Source organism: Lindgomyces ingoldianus (assembly GCF_010093535.1).
Source record: "Lindgomyces ingoldianus strain ATCC 200398 unplaced genomic scaffold BDR25scaffold_6, whole genome shotgun sequence".
NCBI classification, from domain to species: domain Eukaryota; kingdom Fungi; phylum Ascomycota; class Dothideomycetes; order Pleosporales; family Lindgomycetaceae; genus Lindgomyces; species Lindgomyces ingoldianus.
Genome location: NW_022985167.1, coordinates 163,124 through 182,546, shown reverse-complemented (window position 1 = coordinate 182,546; position 19,423 = coordinate 163,124). Strand labels below are relative to the sequence as shown.

The window sequence follows — 19,423 nt, the reverse complement described above, 5'->3', positions numbered from 1 at the left end:
ATGATACCCTTTGATATTTATTGGAGTCCGGAGCTTTAGAGGGAAGGAAAATTGCTTCATGTGAGATAGGACTGGGAATTTAGGGTCAGGATTTGCAATTGAAGTAGAGAATTTCGGCCGCAGGAAAGTACGCACGCTGCTATGAGTCCAATATGAATCATTTGAGGAAATAGTTGCACTGGCAAATCGCTGCCAGCTTGTAGCAGGAGTGGACTTACTACATCGGCACCATTCATCATGGTATCTAAGCTGTTCTCCTAAACACCTAACCTCCGGCCCCCTTCCTCCCGACATTTCCCTATCCACCACCCCTTTCTCCAACTCCCCTATTAATTTGTACCCTCTTATCCTCACCAGTACTCACAATTCCTACATCCGCATCCCACCTCACACCAAACACCTTAACCCCATCCCCACTCGCTTTGCTCTTGCCCCCCATACCCTCCCTTTCAACTACATACACACTCTCTCCTACTTGTCCGCCGTCTACCATTGCTCCCGCATTCGGCTTCACGCTACGTACGTCCCAGATCCTGCATGTTCCGTCGTGAGACGCTGAAACTAAGCCGTACTCGGAATTGGGATTTGTGTCGAGAGATACCACGGCATTGAGATGGCCGCGGAGTGTCATTACTGCGATTTGAGTCGCTGAAGCCCGCGGATCAATCAGCGTGATGTGCCGGGCGGATGTTCCTGTGGCAAGGAGGTTGAGCTTAGGGAGTGCGGTGAGGGAGAGCAAGGAGTGGGATGTCGTCCGTGTGTCGACACATGTTGAGGTTGGCAGGTCCCATGTTCGCAGTGTGTGATCGTGGGAGGCGGAGTAGGCGACTGTAGCGTCTTCAGGCTTAAATATCACATTTGATGCGGGTGCTGTGTGCCCTGATAAAGTGGTTAATGCGCCGCGGGTCGGAACGGATTTCTCGGGCTTGGACAGCTTTTGTCGTTTGTTTGACGCTGTTGTTGACGTTGGGAGGAGGGTTGAGGGCGCAGCAGGACTGTCTTTTGCTGTAGCGGAGAAGAGGGAAATAGTGGCGTCCGTTGAAGCAGACAAGATGCGGTTTGTTGGGCCATGGACAGCAACGTCTTCAACACCCCACCGGTGGTTGTAGAGTTCCAGAGATTGCGTTATCGCACGTGTGTCCTCGTCGTATTTGTAAACTCGGACCACATTGTCCAAGCCTGCAGCCACGATCTTCTTGTTTGACAACCATTTGGCCGTCTTCAAGCTTGTGATCCGTCCACTATTATATGGGGGCGTAGATATCGCAATTGCGTCTCCGGAAAGATTCCACACTCTGAGCAAACCATCATAGCTTGCAGTCAATATTTGTTCCTGTCCACTCTGTATCCCATGTTCACCCGACCACACCCCAGCCGGTGAGGTTTGGGAGAGAACATCGACGGCGGAAACCCAATCATCGTGTTCGAAACTTGCGACATGTAGTGGGGGTATTAGTGCGCGCGTGTACTCGACATTCAGCGTTGACTCGGCGCTGATGCCGTTCTGGGTGAGGAATTCGTCGATCGAGGTCCGTAGGAATTGGCCATTGATGAGAAACTCGAAGGGTATCGGCTTTTTGGTATGCAATAGGCTGTTCACGAGGCTTGAGAGCGCATATCGTCGCAGTGCTGTAGGTTATTACTATACCGCAACCGAGATTGGGAGAGGTTGGTGCGGAGGTGAAGTTGGCTTACAAGTTGAGACGAGCAGTGCGCCTGGATCTTCTGGTAACTCAATATCTGCATGCCTGGTGCTAAGACGAATTTGCACCTTAGGCTGTGAGGGTTCTACTCTATTTGAATCCATGGCGTGGGGATGTGAATCGTGCATGTATAGAGCTCTAAATTTTTGGATGGAGGTCGGAAATTTTCGAAACGGGTTTAGGGCGGATGAAGGTCGGCGTTTGGAAGATCCGCGTCACGTGTCAGTCTCACGCCTCCCTTTTCGTAGGTGCCAAGGTACGTGTGTTAGCATTGCATGGCTTGCTAGAGTCTACAAGTCATGTAATTGCTTAATTGCGAATTGGTGTTTCTGCGTGTTTGATGTTTGGTGTTTGGTTCCATCTCAAGCAAAGTATACATATATTTAATTGTGCCGTCAGCCTCATTCTCGATGGCAGCTAAATACACTAGTTCCTCACACAGATAATAGTCGTCGCAAAGCCAAATTCAATCCAATAATCTCTCTACTTATACTGTGCTCCGAGAATGCTCTACCTATCTGCCCATGCAATGACGCTAATGCATGCTCGCTCTCCGAATCGCTCCAATAGCTTTCCGTCGATAATCGCTCTCAGCAAAAAGAGCCTTTATCAAATCTACTACCTCCTCAGCCTCCATCTCCAGCTTCAACTCACTACCCGTCCAAAGAAACTGGATATCGGCCAAACTAGAATCCAGAATCTCACCCAAGTACTGGAACTTGAACCAGTTGGGCGTGTACACGTTGGTCATATCCCTGCTCGTCCCCGCTGCGTCCTCCGTTTGAAACAAAGAGGACAGTGAAGAAAGAGAGACAACATATCCATGCAGTTTCCTAGACTCGTCTTCAGCGATGTCGGTTATATCTTCGACGTCGGTTATGAATTTCGTGAGGGCGGTTGAGACAAGGGAGCCGAGGGATTGGAGCAGCGCAGAATGTGAGAGGATGGTTTGCCATTGTCGTTTGACTTCAGTGATGCGATCAATAGTCATGGCGATTGCGTTGTCGCATTCTGCCGCAAATGGGGCAGCTGTGCAGGTCTGAAAGCCTTGCGCACCATCGAGCAGGTCTCGAACGATGGTACGCTGGGACTCCATTTCTCTGCCGTAGGCACGTTTGCCGAAGGCTTCGATCGTCTTGATATCGTTGTCGAGCTTGAGGCTTACGGATGGCCGAAGGTGCTGTGGAATACTCGACGTTTTGTCATTCTCTGTCAGTTGATGGACAAGCGATCGTAGTCTGTCCGATAACCTCGAGCAATCATTGTAAATCAACATGTTTCCGGCGACGTCTTTTGAGTAGTGAGTTGCTGCAGTTGCTCGGTACATTGCCAATAGTAAACTTGGTATGGCATATAGCCCGACACTGGCAGGCGCCACAATTGAGTTGATCAGATCAGGCTTGTTGAGAATTCCGACATCCGAAATTGTCTGCATTATTATCTCGACAATGGAATCGGGGATGGCAGTGACGGTGTATGTCTCCCTCAGAGTAAGTTCCTTCTCCAATGCCAACTTCTGCGGCACAGTCGCTTTCACATTGGACTTCTTTTGCTCTGAGGGCTTAGACGACGGCTCTAATGGCACCGGCTGCGTCTCGTCTTCCTCTCCCCAACCCCAAGCTTCTGTATCTTCTTCACTATTGTCCCCCTGTTCTGGTGGCTTCGACTCCTGCTGAATTTCCTCCGCTGGCTCATCATCATCGATACCCCAGGCGCTCATATCCTCCTCCTCGACTTCATCTGCCTGTGGAGCTGCGCCATCCTTTCCAGGCTCGGCTTCATCGCCCCATTCGGCGCCCCAGTCTTCATCCTGTTCTTCCTGTGCTCCAAGCACGGCATCGCCCTTGGAGACCATCTGAGTCTCCACTCGCTCAACCGTCTTCTTCTCGCGGACACGTCGGGGGCAAAAGGCGCGGACCCTTGCAATGGCAGTCGCTTTCCGTCTCGCTAACCAGATCTCGGGAGACTTGTCCACCCAATCCCGTAGGCGATCCTGCCCGGTCCATTCCAGCTCATCAAAGAACAAGGCCAATCCGAGGACAAGAGAAAGGGTTTCTTCGAAATCTGACACTCCATTCGGGGATAGCGGTACAGCAGGTAGAAGCCAGTTATCGATTAACTGCTTGGCCATGATAGGAACCCACTTGTCCGACAGAGGTATAGCGATGGAAGGCGGGAGTCGAGTGCTCAGGTACTCGGCGAATCCTTGGATATCCTGCAAAGCGGCTTGCACACTCATGTCGCTGACATGCCCCTTCACTTGAATGTCGTCCCGGTCGATTTCGAACGAAGACACAAGTCGATCGGCTCCAATAACAAGCCGAGAAGAAAGGATGAGGGTATCAAGGTCGCGACTTAGGCGTGAAATGAATCCATCGAGTAAGTTTAGCTTGGTGAGGGCCTCGACAACGGTCTTGATGTGGATGGATTCTCCATCTGCCCCTAGGTAATTGTCAGAACCTTAGAAAGCAAGCAACGCACAAATTAACCTACTCTGAATTTCTTCTTTCAATGACAGGCGACGCTCGGCAGTGTCTGCGAGAATCAACGCATTCCAAGATTCGGTTGTAGTCTCGACAATGGCTGCCCTTAATTGATCTGCTTTTGATCGCAGAACACCAACAACTCTAGTATTCCCGAAAGGTCCAAGGCGCTTCAGAGCTCCATGTCCATCTTCGAGCCTATTCAGTGCATGTATAACGTGACCGTGTACAGCAGCTTCCTGTGCAGCTTCCAGCAGAGCTGAGATATCTCGAACCTGCTCTACCACCTGGACAAGACTTTCGTTGTATGTAATTTCCGAGTACAGGAAGCTAACTTTGGCGGCGGCATCTTGGACGCGAGCAGCGTTATTCTTTCCCGACTCTGCTTGCTGCACGATCTCATGAGCAGTTTCCTGGGAGCGTTTGATGTCACCTTGGAGTTTGCGAGCTTGAGCAATCCATCCATCCACGTCGGGGGCGGTCTCGCGGGAGAGCTTTCGAATCTCGTTCTAGTAACCTACAGTTAGCCACCTCTATGAATCTATATGGAACCAACACACCTTTGTATCCTCCCGAGCCTTGTCAACAGCCGCAAGCAGCTTCGGAACGACCGTGGAAGTCACCAGTGCTGAGGCCACATCTTCAGACTGCGGAAAGGCCCCGTTCTCGACAGACCGGAGGATGGCGTCGCCGAGATCTTGGTCAGATACTTGTGGGGGCATTTGAATCAAAGGGCGTGGACCATGTCTATTCAGGAAGACCCATGGATCGTGAATGTTTGTTGATGGCCTGTCGAAATGCCTTGTTCCTGCACCTTAGTCGGACAAGTGTGGTCATAGCGTCGCACCTGCAGCCCTACAGCAATTCACCCCCGCCATCACGTATTACTCTGGCTGCCTACAACAACCAAAGCTCCCCACACGATTTATTCCCCTCCTCCTCCAACAAATACCTTTCGTCGCCGCCGTTGGAAGAAGCGGATATAGGTTATATCTCGCAAAACACCGTACAGAATTCCCAGAGTGCTGATATAGGGTAGTGCATGCCATTTCTCTCTCTCAGGCCATTCTGCACCTTATATCCAGGTACTTCCTTTCCTCTAAAATCGTCTCTGCACAGAGGTATGTACCACTCTTTTCCGCAGGATAGTTACGACGTCTTTGTTCATTCTTGAGCTACGTTTGAGGGCAGTTTTCTTCTTCAAGCGGTACTCCCTCACTATCTCTATTACTTCAAGAATTTTCGAACTGTTTGGAAAGGCTAATATACTCTTTTTGGGATGCAGCCAAGCCATGCCCAGTGATTCTTAGAATATGTTCTGGGGAGAGGAGTTGCGGATCCTGCTTCTCATTCTTATTGTGCAGATCGGGGAGCTAACGAGGAACAATGGTAGGTCAGATTCATCACTGGACAAAGAGGATTTGGCACACCGGATCTTCCTCGACCAACAACGGATCGGTGTGGCCACGCCAACCTACACTTCTTCATTTGATCCGAGGAACCCGCCCCTTGGCTCATATCAACAACCAATCCACTACGACAGAATGGGCCCCGCAAAGGAGACCTCGCATTTCAAGAAGATCCAGAGTTTCAAAGCCGACTATACTCCAGCCCAATTTACTCAGTATGAGTCCCAGCGAACGGGAATGCGAGTGGTAGTGGTTGACAGGAAAGGGCCGAAGGTAAGTTGAAATCAACCTCTCCACAACTTATACCTAACCCGATATAGGTATATGGGTATTTCGCTGTAGCTACTGAAATCCATGATGACTCTGGATCACGTGAGTTAACCTGCCCAGGTTGCTGAGTCGAAATTCTAACTAGGATTAGCCCATACGCTAGAGCACCTATGCTTCATGGTAGGTAAATGCGATTTCAGCCTTGGTACCAGATATTTAAAACTTTATTAGGGCTCACGGAGATATCCTTACAAAGGTGTGCTCGATAAGGTTGCCACTCGAGCTTACTCAGATACCAACGCATGGACCGACACTGCAGAAACTGTCTACTCCTTGCACACCGCTGGTTGGGAAGGTTTCGCGCAAATCTGTTCGTACCCACACACCTTCTATCTAATGTAGTGGCTAATCTAAGCATAGTGCCGATCTATCTTGACCATGTAGTTGTACCGACACTGACCGATGCTGGGTGCTACACAGAAGTTCATCACATTGACGGAAACGGTTATGATGCTGGGTAACTTGGCTGCCTTGCTCTTATACCCAACCAGCTAATTTTAAAAGTGTTGTCTACTCGGAAATGCAAGGCCGCCAGAATCTGCAGGGCGACCTCATGGATCTCCAGATGCGCCGCCTTCTCTACCCGGAGGGTGACGGGTTTCGTTATGAGACAGGAGGTATGATGGAAGCTCTGCGAGTCCTCACCGCAGAGCGCATCCGAGAGTTCCATCGTGAGATGTATCAGCCCAAGAATATTCGCCTTGTCTTGATTGGCGAAGTTGATCATTCCAATCTTCTCCACGTTCTTGACGAGTTCGAGGATGGAATCGTCGACCGAGTTCCTAAATTTGAAGCACCGTTCAAGCGGCCCTGGGTTGAATCGACGCGTACCCCACCTCTAAGCAAAACTGTCGTCGACACCGTCGAATTTCCTGAAGAGGATGAGTCAACGGGCGAGATCCAGATTTGCTTCCTTGGGCCAGAATCAAAAGATGACAAGTTGGAGACTGCGTTGAATACGCTCCTTATGTACCTTGCCGGTTCATCCGTCTCTGTTCTCGTCAACACCTTGGTGGAGAAGGAGCACCTCACAAGTGCTGTATATTTCTGGATAAAGAACCATTATGATATGATCATATGGTTCACTCTAACAGCTGTTGAAACGCAAAAGCTTGAGCAGGTGGAAAAGCGCTTCTTTGAAGTCCTTCAGGGCCATGCATCGAAACCGCTAGACATGGCCTACCTGAAGGATTGTCTTCACCGATTCAAGCGTCAAGTGCGATTCGCCGCCGAGGTTTCCAATGACGATTACAAGGACCCGATCATCAAAGACCACCTCTTCGGTGATCGCAATGGGTCCGATCTGCATGAGGCTTTAGCATCCTTGAGCGTCTTCGATGAATTGGAGAAATGGGACGAAGAAGAGTGGCGAGGTTTTTTGAAGAAGTGGATATCTGGTGCCCATCATGTTTCAATTCTTGGAAAGCCCTCTATCGCACTCTCGGAGAAACAGAAAGCCGATGAAGTCGCTCGTGTCAAAGCCCAACAGGAGCGTCTCGGAGAAGAAGGTCTCAAGAAGCTAGCGGAAAAGCTTGAACAGGCGAAGGCCGAGAACGACAAGCCCATCCCAGGAGATATCATTGAGAAGCTGAAAGTTCCAGGGACAGAGTCGATACACTTCTTCGACACTGTGACAGCGCGTTCAGGCCTGGCAAAGAAGATGGGAAACCTCGACAACAAGATCCAGAAAATCATCGACAAGGACGAGAACGGCTTGCCTCTTTTCATCCACTTGGAACATATTCCAACATCGTTCGTGCATTTCGGACTCGCATTAGGTACATCTTCCGTCCCCATCGAACTTAAACCCCTCCTTGGCGTGTATCTCACCAACTTCTTCGCCACGCCCATCATGAAAGACGGGAAACGCATTGAATTCGAGCAAGTCATTACAATCCTCGAGCAAGATACCATCGAATATAGTCTGGACCGAGGCACTGACATAGGAAACTCGGAGATGGTGTACATCCACTTCGTCATTGAAGCTGAGAAATTCGAGACTGCCGTAAAATGGCTTGCCACGCTTCTCGTGCACTCAGTCTTCGATACTGAGCGTCTGATTGCGGCAGTGAAGAAGATGTTGGCTGATGTACCAGACGAGAAGCGCGACGGGAATAGTATGGCATTCGCGGTAGATCGTATGATTCATTATGAGCAAGGCAGCTCTGTGCGGGCCACAAACACACTTGTTAAAGCAGTGTATTTGAAGAAGCTCCTCAAGCTGCTGAAGACGAATCCCGAAGAAGTCATTAAGATGCTAGAGTCGCTGCGCAATCACCTCGTCACCTTCCAAAACCTCCGGGTCCTCGCAATCGCTGACTTCGAATCACTGCCAAACCCGGTATCCACATTCTCGCATCTCACGGATGCCATCAAGCCTGGCCCAAATCCAACGATTAATCCTATCGACGATCGAAAATCGTATCTTTCAGCGGCAGGCAAAAATCCAGGAAATACTGCCTACATCGTCCCTCTGACTACAGATTCCTCCTTCGGTGTCTTAACCTCCAAAGGCCCCTCCTCCTACACCTCCCCCCAACTCCCGGCACTCATGGTCGGCCTTGCATATCTCGACGCGGTCGAGGGCCCGATGTGGCAATCCGTCCGTGGAACCGGTCTCGCATACGGCACGAATTTTTTCCGTGATATCGAAACCGGACTTCTGAAATTCCGCATCTACAAATCTCCGAACGCATTCTCGGCCTACGCAAAAGCGAGAGATGTAGTTAAAGAATACATAGATGGGACAAGGCAATTCGAGAAGTTGGCACTGGAGGGTGCGATTTCGAGTATTGTGAGGGAGTTTGTAGATGATAAAGCTACGATTGTGGATGCGGCGAGGGGTGGGTTTATTGACCTTGTTGTGAAGGGTGTAGGTAAAGAGTGGGCCGATTGGATGCTGAAAGAGGTGAGGAAGGTTGGTGTTGAGGAGGTTAAGGCTATCTTGAAAGATGTAGTGTTGGCTGTGTTTGAACCTGAAAAAGCGGATTTGGTGGTTACGTGTGGTACAGTTATGGTTGAGGTAAGTTCACCCTCTCGTGCTTTCCTTTGAAAGTAGAGGCTAACGATTATATAGGGCTTAACGAAGAACTTCGAAGAAGCAGGCTTCAAGATCCAGGTCAAGCAACTCGTCGATTTCCAAGATGGATATGGACTTGAGGGTGAAGAAGATGATGAGGTGGACGCTGAAGATGATGGCGGTGATGAAGAGGGGAGTGAAGATGATAGCGAGGTGATGGGATAGAGGTCTGATATCGCTATCGATATCATGCTTATAGGTATAAGGGGCATCATTAAAAGGCAAAATAGAGTTTAGATAGAAAAAAATATTCCAGCTTTTGCATAGTTTCATGCCATAAATATCAGCATTGTGGTAACTAATAAATGATGGAAAGATATAGCTCCCCCTTTGTAGCCCACGACAATACGGCTGGTGCATCGTATGCATCTGGTTCCGCTCCTTCTTAATCGATCTTAGAGTCTCCTCTCCTTCAAGCATATTTTGTTCTTGTGTACCAGATCATCTGACAAACCTTTCTGCTCTTGTTGATCTTCTAACAGCTACTTCTCTCCCACCCCCACACTCTCCCCACAAACCTTAGTTCTCCCTGCTCTCTCCACCTTAACAATTCATGTTCTTCGTCTTCTCTTGAGATGGATCATTTCTTCCCGCCCTTGAGTCATTTTATTTCCTTCTCATACTGGCATGTCGGACTTGTACCTCTGCTCAGCAAGAACGCTCCACGTACTATGCAAGCGGGACAAGCCCAGCCGCAAATCGCCCAAGAATCAAAAGTTGGCAAATGGACTAGCGTAATAAATTCGCTAGAGATCATACACTCCCATATCAAGATCTATATTAAGAAATTATTCGGGCCAGCAAGTGTTATCTCAAAGCGGGTTGATTTCACCCGGTAACCCTCGGGCTCATCCTATTCTTTAAACCTTCCGTAAGGTCGTAGAAGGCACTACTAGGCCAAATTCCATCTCAAACTGGCAGTACTGTATCAAAATTTAATACAGAGGCTTCGGATTGGGAGCTAGGTGTGGAGATCATGCAACCTGGCCTCTAGGACTTACGCTTGAGCAGGATGCAGGGCACCAACCATATGGAATATGATAAAAGGTGGTAAGATCAATAAGGGGTCGTTGGGAGATTGGTCAGAGTCTCCATTAAATCATTCATAAATTTCTTCGGGTAAGAGTGAGTTCTTGGAATTTGTCCTCGACAACAATACTCATCTCATTTTTCTTATCACCGAAGGAGCACCGGGTAGGAGATGGTTGTTCCCCCCTGTAATTAGCATGAGAGCGCATAGAGCGTCATAGAATGTCGGTATGATCATTCTTGGAGAACCGTTGGATGTAAGTTAGGGGTGAATGAGCGCAGGTGAAAGCTTCCCTACACCCCCTTCATCTCCAGGCGGGCGGCTCCAGACTTATCTTCACGATTCAATAGCCCTTAGCACAGGTGGTAATACTACGTCATAACCCATCCCAGCAGCTTAAGGAAGCATTCTGTCAGACGTGAATCGACGCAGGTGAAACCTTTCCTCACTCTTTCACCTCCACACAGCAAGCTTACAACAATATTCATCTTGCCAAAACTCAGCACAAGTGCGAAACGTTATTTCACCTCTTTACATTCACCATCAAGATTTCACTTCCTGGATCCGCATGTATGTATTCATCTATCATACAATCATCAATCACGCCTACATTATGCTAAAGGGCCAAGTCAAGAGAACACCACTTATGCGAGCCATTTAATGTTGTCGAAGCCTATCCTAGTGCTCTGAGTCCTTTTCGGGGACAGAGGAGCAGCAGAAAACGCCAACAAAGAAAAACCAAAACCTGGGTAATCCCCCTTGACCCCCACCCAAATCTGCCACGCAAGCCAGAGGGAATCTAAAAACAAAAACAAAACAGAAATTCCGCAATCGCACCGGATCACCCCAGAGGCCTAGGCCTCAGACCTCCTCCGGGAGGATCCGGGCGAAATGCTTCTCCCAGATCCATCCAATTGTCTTGGACGGATCGTCTTGGTTCCTCGCCAGCCACAGCTCACCTTTCAGGCCAATTACGTCGAAGATCTCGCCAGGTACGTAAACCAGGTATGGGATACCACCCTCGCGACGATCATGGGCGATATTGAACTCGAAAAGGGAAGCAGCCAGGAACAGAACCTCCGGCTCTTCTGAATCAGGTCCATTGAGCAAACCTTCTGCACAGGTCGCCTGAATTGGCGAGTCGGACATTGGCAAAGCTGAGTTGAATATGGTCGAGGTGCGGGAGCTGTTGGGATTGGATGTAGGAGATAGGAATGCGCTCTCAACCATGGCCGGGGGATCATAGTCGTCGAAGGCGCCGTCGAGGTTCGGGATTTGCCGCTCAGGGCGGATAGTGGTGTCGCTTTTGTCGGAGACAGGGCTGAGGGCGCGCTCTCGAGCTGCTGCGACTGGAGAATACTGAGAATAGTCCATAATAGGAGTGTTGTAGCGCTTCAGGGCCGTACGCGGTGGTCCCTCGAAGGAAGTCATGTCAGTGCGTTGGGTGCTGTAGCCGCCGCTACGACGATGACGGGTATCTCCGGACATGTCACTGCTCACAGACTCGGTGCGGCGAGAGGAGGACTTGCGTGAAGAGGTATCGTCGGAATAGAGAGTGGGAGTCGGTGACAAGAGGTTGGCGACGTTGTTGAGGAGCGTATGGTTGGCAATGCTGAGATGGTTGATGTTGCCTTGGACAGACATGTGATCTGACTGAAAGCGTTCGACATATTGCTGAAGGTCGTAGGTCAAGGACGTCGTGTGCTCTGGTTCGTACTCGAGGAGAGGCAATATCTTCTTCTGGCAGTTCTTCCACCAATCCTTCTGGTACAAGACGAATGACTCAAGACAGGCAATAACACAAGCCTTGGTCGCCGCGTACAGCTTCGGAAGCTCGGCCTTGAGGGCATTGTTGACCGTCAGAAACTGGTCGGAGGCGTCTTGGAGTTTCATATCAATCTTCTCCTTGCGCTCGAGCGCTTGCTTGAACTTCACGTGCTGCTGAAGGCCTTTCTTGCGCTGCTCCATGAGCTTCTGTGGTCGATTATGTAGGCTCCAAAGCTCCAGGATTGGTTTGATTATACGTATGCGCACGGCGGATTTCTGTAGAGGTTAGTAAGGCCTTGGTGAGGCAACACCATGAATAAAACTTACGTGGTCTTCAAGGGCGACAGTCTGCAACTCAAAAAGAGCCATCGCCTGACGTCGCCATGCACTCTCGATCTCCGGGCTCGAAGACGGAGCGCTGTCGAGCATACCAATGAAGCCGAGAACGATACAGTTGATATTGACCATGTAGCTGCTGATATCTTCAAGATACTTTTCCACATCTCGCAACACGATCTGCAACTGGAAGAAATGACCACCGAACCGCTGGGCCAAATAGTTGTACTCTGGGTCGTCAAAGATCTCAGCGGCGCCTGCTTGCTGTTTAACTCGGTCGGCTTTGCTCGTCAGAGCCTTGACGAAATTCTTGCCGATACGGTTGTCTAGAAAGCCTTTCGATTTCTGTTTCTTTCCTTCGTTCGTCGCCTCTCGCAATGTCTCCTGGCGCTTCTTGGCCTGGTTGATTCGGACGCTGATTTGGATGAGTTCTTCGCGAGCGGCTTTGATGGCCTCATAGTCGGGGTGGTCCTTGCCAGTCACCTTCTGGAGTTCATCGAGGAGCAGAGGATACTTTAGAAGCCGCTGGGTTGGCTTTACAAGGAGAGAGTCAAGATCCCAGGCATTGGTCAGGCCTTCCGAATGCTTGATGCAGGCCATCTGCCATCCGAGAATCTTGGGGTTCTTGGCGTTGGCTTTCAGGAACTCGTTGGCGTCATCGTGGTTGAGGAGATACGTGGTGAAGAGGCGCTCAAGCCTAGGCATATTTTCGTTCATTGTGGCGCCCATAGTCGTCTTTCGGTCATTATCAGAGGTGAGGTTGACAAACTCATCATAAGGCTCGTCGGTGTAGTCACGTGCTGGTGGTGCACGGTCCAGCGTTTCTTGGGAACTGTTGGCGTCAGAGGGAGCAATGCTGTGGTCGTCGCCAGCTGCATTCGCATCCTTGGGTGGAGGTACGTTGTTAACCACGGGTCTAGCAGCCCTCTTCAACTCGCGATAAAGCTTGTGAGAAAACTTTGCAAGCTCGTGGGAGTTAGAGAACAGAGTGCGACGCGCCTTGTCGTCAATGATGGGAAATGACGTCTGTTGGAAGATGGCATCAACAACCATCATGTCGCTTGCGTACAGATGCTCTGTGGTGACAAATTCTCTGATGATGTTGTAGCGTCGTCGAAGGGCAACCGCATCGCTCTGCTGGTTGACGATTGTCGCACCGAATGCGACTGGGCCATTGGCGGCACCAGTACAATCAGCGGCATCGGCAGCATCGGCAGCAACATCAGGCTGAACGTCAGCCAAGTCAGTCTCGCCCCCGGGGCCGCCCGGGGTAAGAAGCATGTCCTGGTGTCCGTCGCTGAGCCGCTTGTAGCGACTGTGGTCGTTACCCATGATGCGCGGGCTCAAGGCGAAGGCGGGCATCGGTGCCGACGGATGGAGACTAGATGGCGGGCGTCGGCTGTAGACGCTAGGCGTGTACAGGACAGGGGCAGCCAATGGGGTTGAAGTTGCCTGGTCGATGGACTGCGGGGCTGGCGGAGGCGGTGGCGAGTAAGATGGAGGCGGTGGAGGGCCGTAACCGCGAGCGTGAGCGTGGGCGTGCTGGCTGTGGCCGGCTTGTAGTGAAAGACCAAGGCCCTCACCCGTGCTCTCAATTTCCGGCAGTAGGGACCCGTATGTCGCTCCCACACGCTCGCTACTAGTGCTCGGCCGGACTCCAGTCGGATACGAATGGCCTTGAGAAGTAGAATCCCCCGAGCTCTTGAGTGGCGGGTATGGTGCGTACAGGGGGTCGTTATGGTGCTGCATCGCGGTTCCAAATTCGCCAAGAGGCGCGCGGTCACGTGATAGATTAGCGGAAGAACTATCGGGCCGACTACCATCCTCCCAAATCGTCGTGTTTGTCGAACCGCCTGAGCCTCGCGAATACCGTCGCGATTCCGGAGGGAATATGATTGCTGTTCCGCTGGCCTCAAAGTCTGCAGGCTCCTCGTCGAATTTGTTGATGTTCAGTGCGGGCATGTCCTGCTTACCTTCACCAGATATATTTTCTGCCGCTGCAGCTTCGTGATTAACATCTGGTTCTCCAGAGAGGGTGGCATCGCTCAAGAGCCTCGCTAGATAAGTCTCCGTAGCTTCTTTTGAACCCCAATCCTTGTGCTGCGCTATCATCGGCGACACGCTCTGTACCTGCTGTCGGGAATCATGGGCCATTTCTGGCGTGACGGCGTCAGATTGGTGGTATATATTCAACACCTTGTTTATGACACTATATGCCTCGCTGTCCAGTGTTAGATGGCCGCGCGCGTTCCTGCCCGGGAGGGCCCATTCTGGCTCTGGCATGCCAAGTCGCGCATGCTGGTAGAAGGCTACACTAGCAGAGTCGTCCGGGCGTAGAGTACCTCGATGTGCAAACGGGTCAATCGGCGAATCGTCCTCATCCAGGTAGGCGATTGATCCAGATGCATCAAGCGGTTCGGCGCGCCACTTGTGGGCACCAATATTTAAACGAGGAGATTGCCGTGAGCGAGTTGGGGACACACCCCATCCAGGCTGTCGGTCATCAGCTCCGAGCATGATAGGAATCGATTCTCTCGCACTGAACTCGGATATTGCATTCTGTGGTACATCTGAACTGGAGCTCTCCTTCATCCCATTGCCTGGAGGGCGGAACGTTCGCGCCTGCAGCAACTCTGGTTCTAGTATTTCAGTTGGTTTTTGCTGGGCTTGCTGGGCTTGCTGATCCTCAACCTGCACTGATCCTAACGGAGGTGTGTGCTGCACCATGGGTGGAGTCATCATGAAGCTGCCGGGCATGCCTAATACTGGGGACTCCTCGTACTCGAATTCCGTAGTCGAGGACAGGGGCTCCGAGTCTTGTGGAACTTGTAGACTAGTTGTTTGGAGACTCAATGGTTCTTGAGCAGAAGGAGCAAGTTCTTGTTCGTGGACAATTTGCTGTAGGCGCTGAGATGTCACTGTGGCAGGATGGATAGATTCACCATTACCCTGGCTAGCACTATCTCCTACTTGCGCATCAGTCACTGCTGACTGAGCCATATCAGGTTGCACGGGTGGTTCCTCTCCAGTGTTCGGATATTGATCAACACTTCTAGAACTCTGGTCTGGGGACCCGGACTGAAGGAGTTGCCTCTCCCTCGAATTTCGAAGACGGGGCGACGTCTGCTTCGGGGGAGCTGAAATGATAGCAGTCAACTTTGTGCCGTTAGGCGTACCTTTCGGTGGCTTACTACGACCCTTGTGCTCGTGGTAGCTAACCGAGGCTAGTGTCACTTCGTGCGAGTTGTGCGGCTTCCCTGGAGCGGTGTTTTCCTTCCCTTTAGGCACCCGCGCTCGATGTGGCCGAGGAGCAGGAGAGGCCCTAGAATAGCTGCCTACAAGTCGCGCGGAGCCAGCCTTGAATGAACGATTTGATGAACTTGAATCTGAAGCTGCACTCATACGCCGAGATGCTACGGGAATCCTAGATGGAGGAGAGTATCGTCGTGGCTCTCGAGGATGTGAAGGCTCCGGTGGGTGTGCCGAATGGCCGCCTACTATGGATGGGTGGTTCATATCATTTGTTATTCTCCTGTGCTGGACTGGGGAATTTCTCGAGAAAAGTGCTGAAGGAGCTAGACCAGATTCGTCAGATACGATCTTAATCGTGGAGTTTTCCGCGCTCGGTGACAATACTGGGTTGGAGTCGAGCAGCGCTGGATCGGCAGTCGGGATACCATAGCCGGGTGTTACTGCATCATGCTCTCCAACGACCTCTCCAAAGAATGGCTGTCGAGTCGCGGAGGTTGAGTGCTTGTGGGACCGAACCGGCGACGACACCTTCGTTCTTGACGGTGAAGTGTGCCCTTGTATACTGTTCCTGCCACCGTTCGCACGCCGCGCACTTGCTGAGGAGGGTGCTGGCTGTGGTCGCTCCCGAGGTTTTAGATTGTTGAACTTGTAGGAACCATACGATGCCTCCCTAGCCGGTCGTGCGGGAGACGACGTGGTGGATGTCTGTTGCACAGCGGGCGATGTTGTCGATCTAGGAGATGGCGAGGGTCGTGCGGGTCGGGCACGGGAGATAGAGGGAGAAGATTCGGCGGAGGGAGATTGATTGAATTTTTGCGCGATGCTCTTTACTGACGGGCGACTGGCAGGCAGCTGAGGAGTTGAGCGTACACCAACACCACCCGATGAAGTCGCAGGGCCAGATGCGGATCGAAGAGAAGGTTTTGGAGTCGAGCGTGAGGTCCCGTTGGACGTTTGTTGTCGTTGCCGCGTCGTCGTCATTTCGCCGGGGAATGGAGATGACTCTTGGTCGGTCGGACGGTGAAGGGAAGGGCGATAATATGCATCAGGATCGTCGGTGGGCTCATGAGTGCTGCCCTCGTATTGTGCCAACGAGGTGTTTTGCACCCAGTCGGCGACGCTGGGAGCGTATGCATAGTTATGCGGCTTTTGCTCTGGCTCCCCCATTGTGCTCCCCTACCGCACCATGGTCCTAATTGCAAGTCGGGAGGGAGCGTGGGCGCGAATCAAGACAGCGAGCAGTCCAAGGCGAGCGAGGGTATCCAATCAGCCTGTGGCGGTGAAGAGGGGCCTGGACAGCTTGAGTACACTCAAGTCGAGGCGGCAAGGGTAGCAGAGGGACAACTCATACGGTGTTAACCTCAATCTATCCAAGGGCGGGCCAATGAACGTGGGGAGGCGGCTAGTGGTCCAAGTTTGCGAGCCCGGTCTGGTGTTTCAGGCTGAACTGCCTCACACGCCGGCGATAGTGACGATGGAGGGAAGCAGAGGCGTCACAGGAGGGTGTTGACTGTGGCGGCCACAGAGTGAGAGGCGCGGGGGTGAGTATAGATGTGGTGTGGGAAGATGAGAGAGCGGGCGCCGCGGTTGAGGTTGAAGTTGGGTTGGGGTGGTCTTCGCGCTGCTGATCGACGGGGCAGTGCGGGAGAGGGAACAGAGAGTACGGTCGGCCAAGCTTCTCCCGTTGACCGTTCTGTATCACAGGGCCGGGTGCTGATTGGCTGATGGCAGGGCTTCCAGAAGACAACACTGAAAACGTATATTTAAATGAGCTCTCGCATCTTCCTGTGCGCTGTATCGAGAGCTGGAGTAGCACAAGCAGTGCGGTCAGAGATGAGCTCTTCGGCCTCCAACGCCTAGTCTGCTCCGCAATTGGCCACCGCTCTGGCCAGCCTAGCCTTGAATTGCCTTGTTGCCTTAGGGGGAGCCGACGATATCGACCTTCAAGTGACTTGAGCACGAGATCAGCAGGAGCAGCGTGTGAAAACAAAGCCAGGCGAGACGAGCTCGAGTATCATCCAACGCCTGTGTACCCCTTTTCGTTCTCGGTTGCTAGCAGCATCAGCGACGCGGCAACACAGGACTAAGATTTGCTGTATCACCTTCTGTGGCGGATAGAGGTCCGTCGCGGGAAGTATTGATGATGGGCGATCAATCTCGCACCCCTGGCTGCCGGCACTGCATTGGGCATTTCGCCCAGAACACAACACCCTACGCTGAACACTTCAGCAATTGAATGCACCTCTTGCCTCTCTTTCATTATTTGACCTCCCTACAATTGCGTGAAGCACACCGCGTCACATCGATGCCAGTCTCCCTGCGCCGGCATGAAGAGAAAATGCAGCGCCCACGTCGGAGACAGACCGCCCAAGAGACCCAGGGATGCCGTCAACCAATCTATCCTCGCCACAACTCCAGGCGTCGCCCATCCTGTCTTACGGCGTCTCTTCCCCGAGGTGTTCTCGTTGCGCCACTATTTGCTGTCACGGCTTCCCAGCTCGTCTAAGAACAGGCGTCGGAAAATATCTCAATTGGGTCTGTTAGACCCTGGCCACGATGCCACGACGCGTGGTGTCGATGTCGACCTCAGTGAGTTGCTGGACTCGACCTGGATTGGAATCCCTGCCAAAGCCGTTGCGGCCAACCGAGACGAGGCTGCAAGAGCGGAGGTTCTCGATAGAGAAATTGACAACTTTTCACAAAAGCTGCCCGACAGTGGTGCTACTGCCAGCACCTTCAAGCCTGGCTACTTTTTACATTCAGAGGTATGCAGTTAATTGCTTATTTAAGCCTTCCTTTTCCGGCTACTTCTTTTTCATCTCATGTTTTTTAATTGGTTATTATTCTTCTCCTGTACCTCAGCTACTAATACTGTCTCTCCAGACTGTTGATTTCGTTATCTGGCTGCTTTTCAAGAGATCTGGATTCCAAAAGCCTTCGCACTTGCTCTGTCACGGCTTCCAGCGAGCCGGCCTACGGGGACGATATGGTCCGAAATTCAACGCCGCCCATGGTATTCCTGGGATAGCCTCTCGGTCACCAAACACCTACGTGGACACCATCAAAGGGCCACTATGGTGTCATCTTCATTCCCTTCTAGGTCCAGGGGGGGATCGGATTATGATGGAATTGCTGCTCGACTGCGGCATTTTCTGTTGCGTGGATAAGTCTGCAAGGAACTACTACCAGCTCAGCGGTGCGTCTGTCGCCTTGAAACCTACGGTCCGCTAATTCTAGCAGGCATTCCAATCTCAGACTTGAAGCCTGAGCAAGAGGCCAAAGCCATATCAAAGCCCAATGCTCTCAAGGATGGGGCAAGCCGAAATATCCATGCCTTGGCCAGCAAAGTGCGGAAACCTTCTGGAATCACCTTTGTGAGGAGTCGAATGCTCTATGCAAGGGCAGCGCTAAACGCCAAAGGAGGTGTGCGATTTGGGATGCGCCACATCCGTAAGTTGCATGCCATGTTCGGCCTTAATGAGTATTTACACTGATTTTCAGACGCTCTAAATCGTTTTCCAAACCGCGAGAACCACGAGCAGACTGTTCACATCATGCGATATATCTTTCCTCGCCAATTTGATCTGCACAATGTATTTACATCGAAGATTGACCCTCGAGAGACGGCGATGCCGTTCAAAGATTATACGCTGCGCGAAAAGGAAATTCAGCAAAAGGCTCGCAAAGGGCTTTCAGAGGAACAAACTGCAAAGTGGAGATCACATTTACCAAAGAGGTTGCGGGGAGAGCCCGCGATGCTCGTTGACAGGCTTCGTAAATTCAACGAGAAATGCTCATATGTAGAACTCCTCCGGTACTATTGCCCAGTTGAGGTGAATACCACGATTCCCTGCAAAGTTATTATAACTAATAGTATAAGGGTATCCCTCTCTCCTCACGACCGGACTGGAGGAAAAACCCCCTTCAGCCTAGCGTTGATGTTCCTGCAGATGCAAAGTCAGCGCATCGCGATAAGGGAAATGGCGCTGTCATATCTAAGAGCCGAACCGTTGGAAAGACTTGTTTCACCGATA

The 19,423-nt window shown here is 51.5% G+C and overlaps 4 protein-coding genes across 4 annotated transcripts; 1 reads left to right on the top strand and 3 right to left on the bottom strand.

Annotated features, from left to right (window-relative positions):
* Positions 1-298: 298 nt before the first annotated feature.
* BDR25DRAFT_331962 (WD40 repeat-like protein) lies at positions 299-4,967 on the bottom strand (the record flags this gene model as incomplete). Its single annotated transcript, XM_033692696.1, has 4 exons — positions 4,747-4,967; positions 4,197-4,695; positions 2,250-4,139; positions 299-1,629 (listed from the first exon to the last, which is right to left on the bottom strand). The coding sequence occupies exons 1-4, from the start codon at positions 4,906-4,908 to the stop codon at positions 299-301; spliced, it is 3,882 nt and encodes a 1,293-aa protein (XP_033551350.1). The 5' UTR covers positions 4,909-4,967.
* A 763-nt stretch (positions 4,968-5,730) lies between these two features.
* On the top strand, positions 5,731-9,169 carry BDR25DRAFT_322756 (zinc metalloprotease-like protein; the record flags this gene model as incomplete). The annotated part of the gene is made up of 7 exons (XM_033692056.1): positions 5,731-5,868; positions 5,916-5,967; positions 6,017-6,045; positions 6,097-6,235; positions 6,286-6,382; positions 6,430-8,947; positions 9,002-9,169. The coding sequence occupies 7 exons, from the start codon at positions 5,731-5,733 to the stop codon at positions 9,167-9,169; spliced, it is 3,141 nt and encodes a 1,046-aa protein (XP_033551349.1).
* A 1,427-nt stretch (positions 9,170-10,596) lies between these two features.
* On the bottom strand, positions 10,597-17,020 carry BDR25DRAFT_331960 (uncharacterized protein). Its single transcript, XM_033692695.1, has 2 exons — positions 12,129-17,020; positions 10,597-12,077 (listed from the first exon to the last, which is right to left on the bottom strand). The coding sequence occupies exons 1-2, from the start codon at positions 16,554-16,556 to the stop codon at positions 10,896-10,898; spliced, it is 5,610 nt and encodes a 1,869-aa protein (XP_033551348.1). The 5' UTR covers positions 16,557-17,020; the 3' UTR covers positions 10,597-10,895.
* BDR25DRAFT_351024 (uncharacterized protein) lies at positions 16,582-17,649 on the bottom strand (the record flags this gene model as incomplete). The annotated part of the gene is made up of 7 exons (XM_033694804.1): positions 16,582-16,660; positions 16,687-16,791; positions 16,846-17,013; positions 17,045-17,250; positions 17,322-17,441; positions 17,492-17,567; positions 17,600-17,649. 7 exons carry the CDS (start codon positions 17,647-17,649, stop codon positions 16,582-16,584), a joined length of 804 nt encoding a protein of 267 aa, XP_033551347.1.
* Positions 17,650-19,423: the final 1,774 nt, after the last annotated feature.

Bases quoted from the DNA above. Each gene is read 5' to 3' on its own strand.
- BDR25DRAFT_331960 (XM_033692695.1), bottom strand. From the start codon at position 16,556: ATGGGGGAGCCAGAGCAAAAGCCGCATAACTATGCATACGCTCCCAGC. The intron at 12,078-12,128 runs GTAAGTTTTATT...TAACCTCTACAG, and splicing joins CTGTCGCCCTTGAAGACCAC to AAATCCGCCGTGCGCATACG.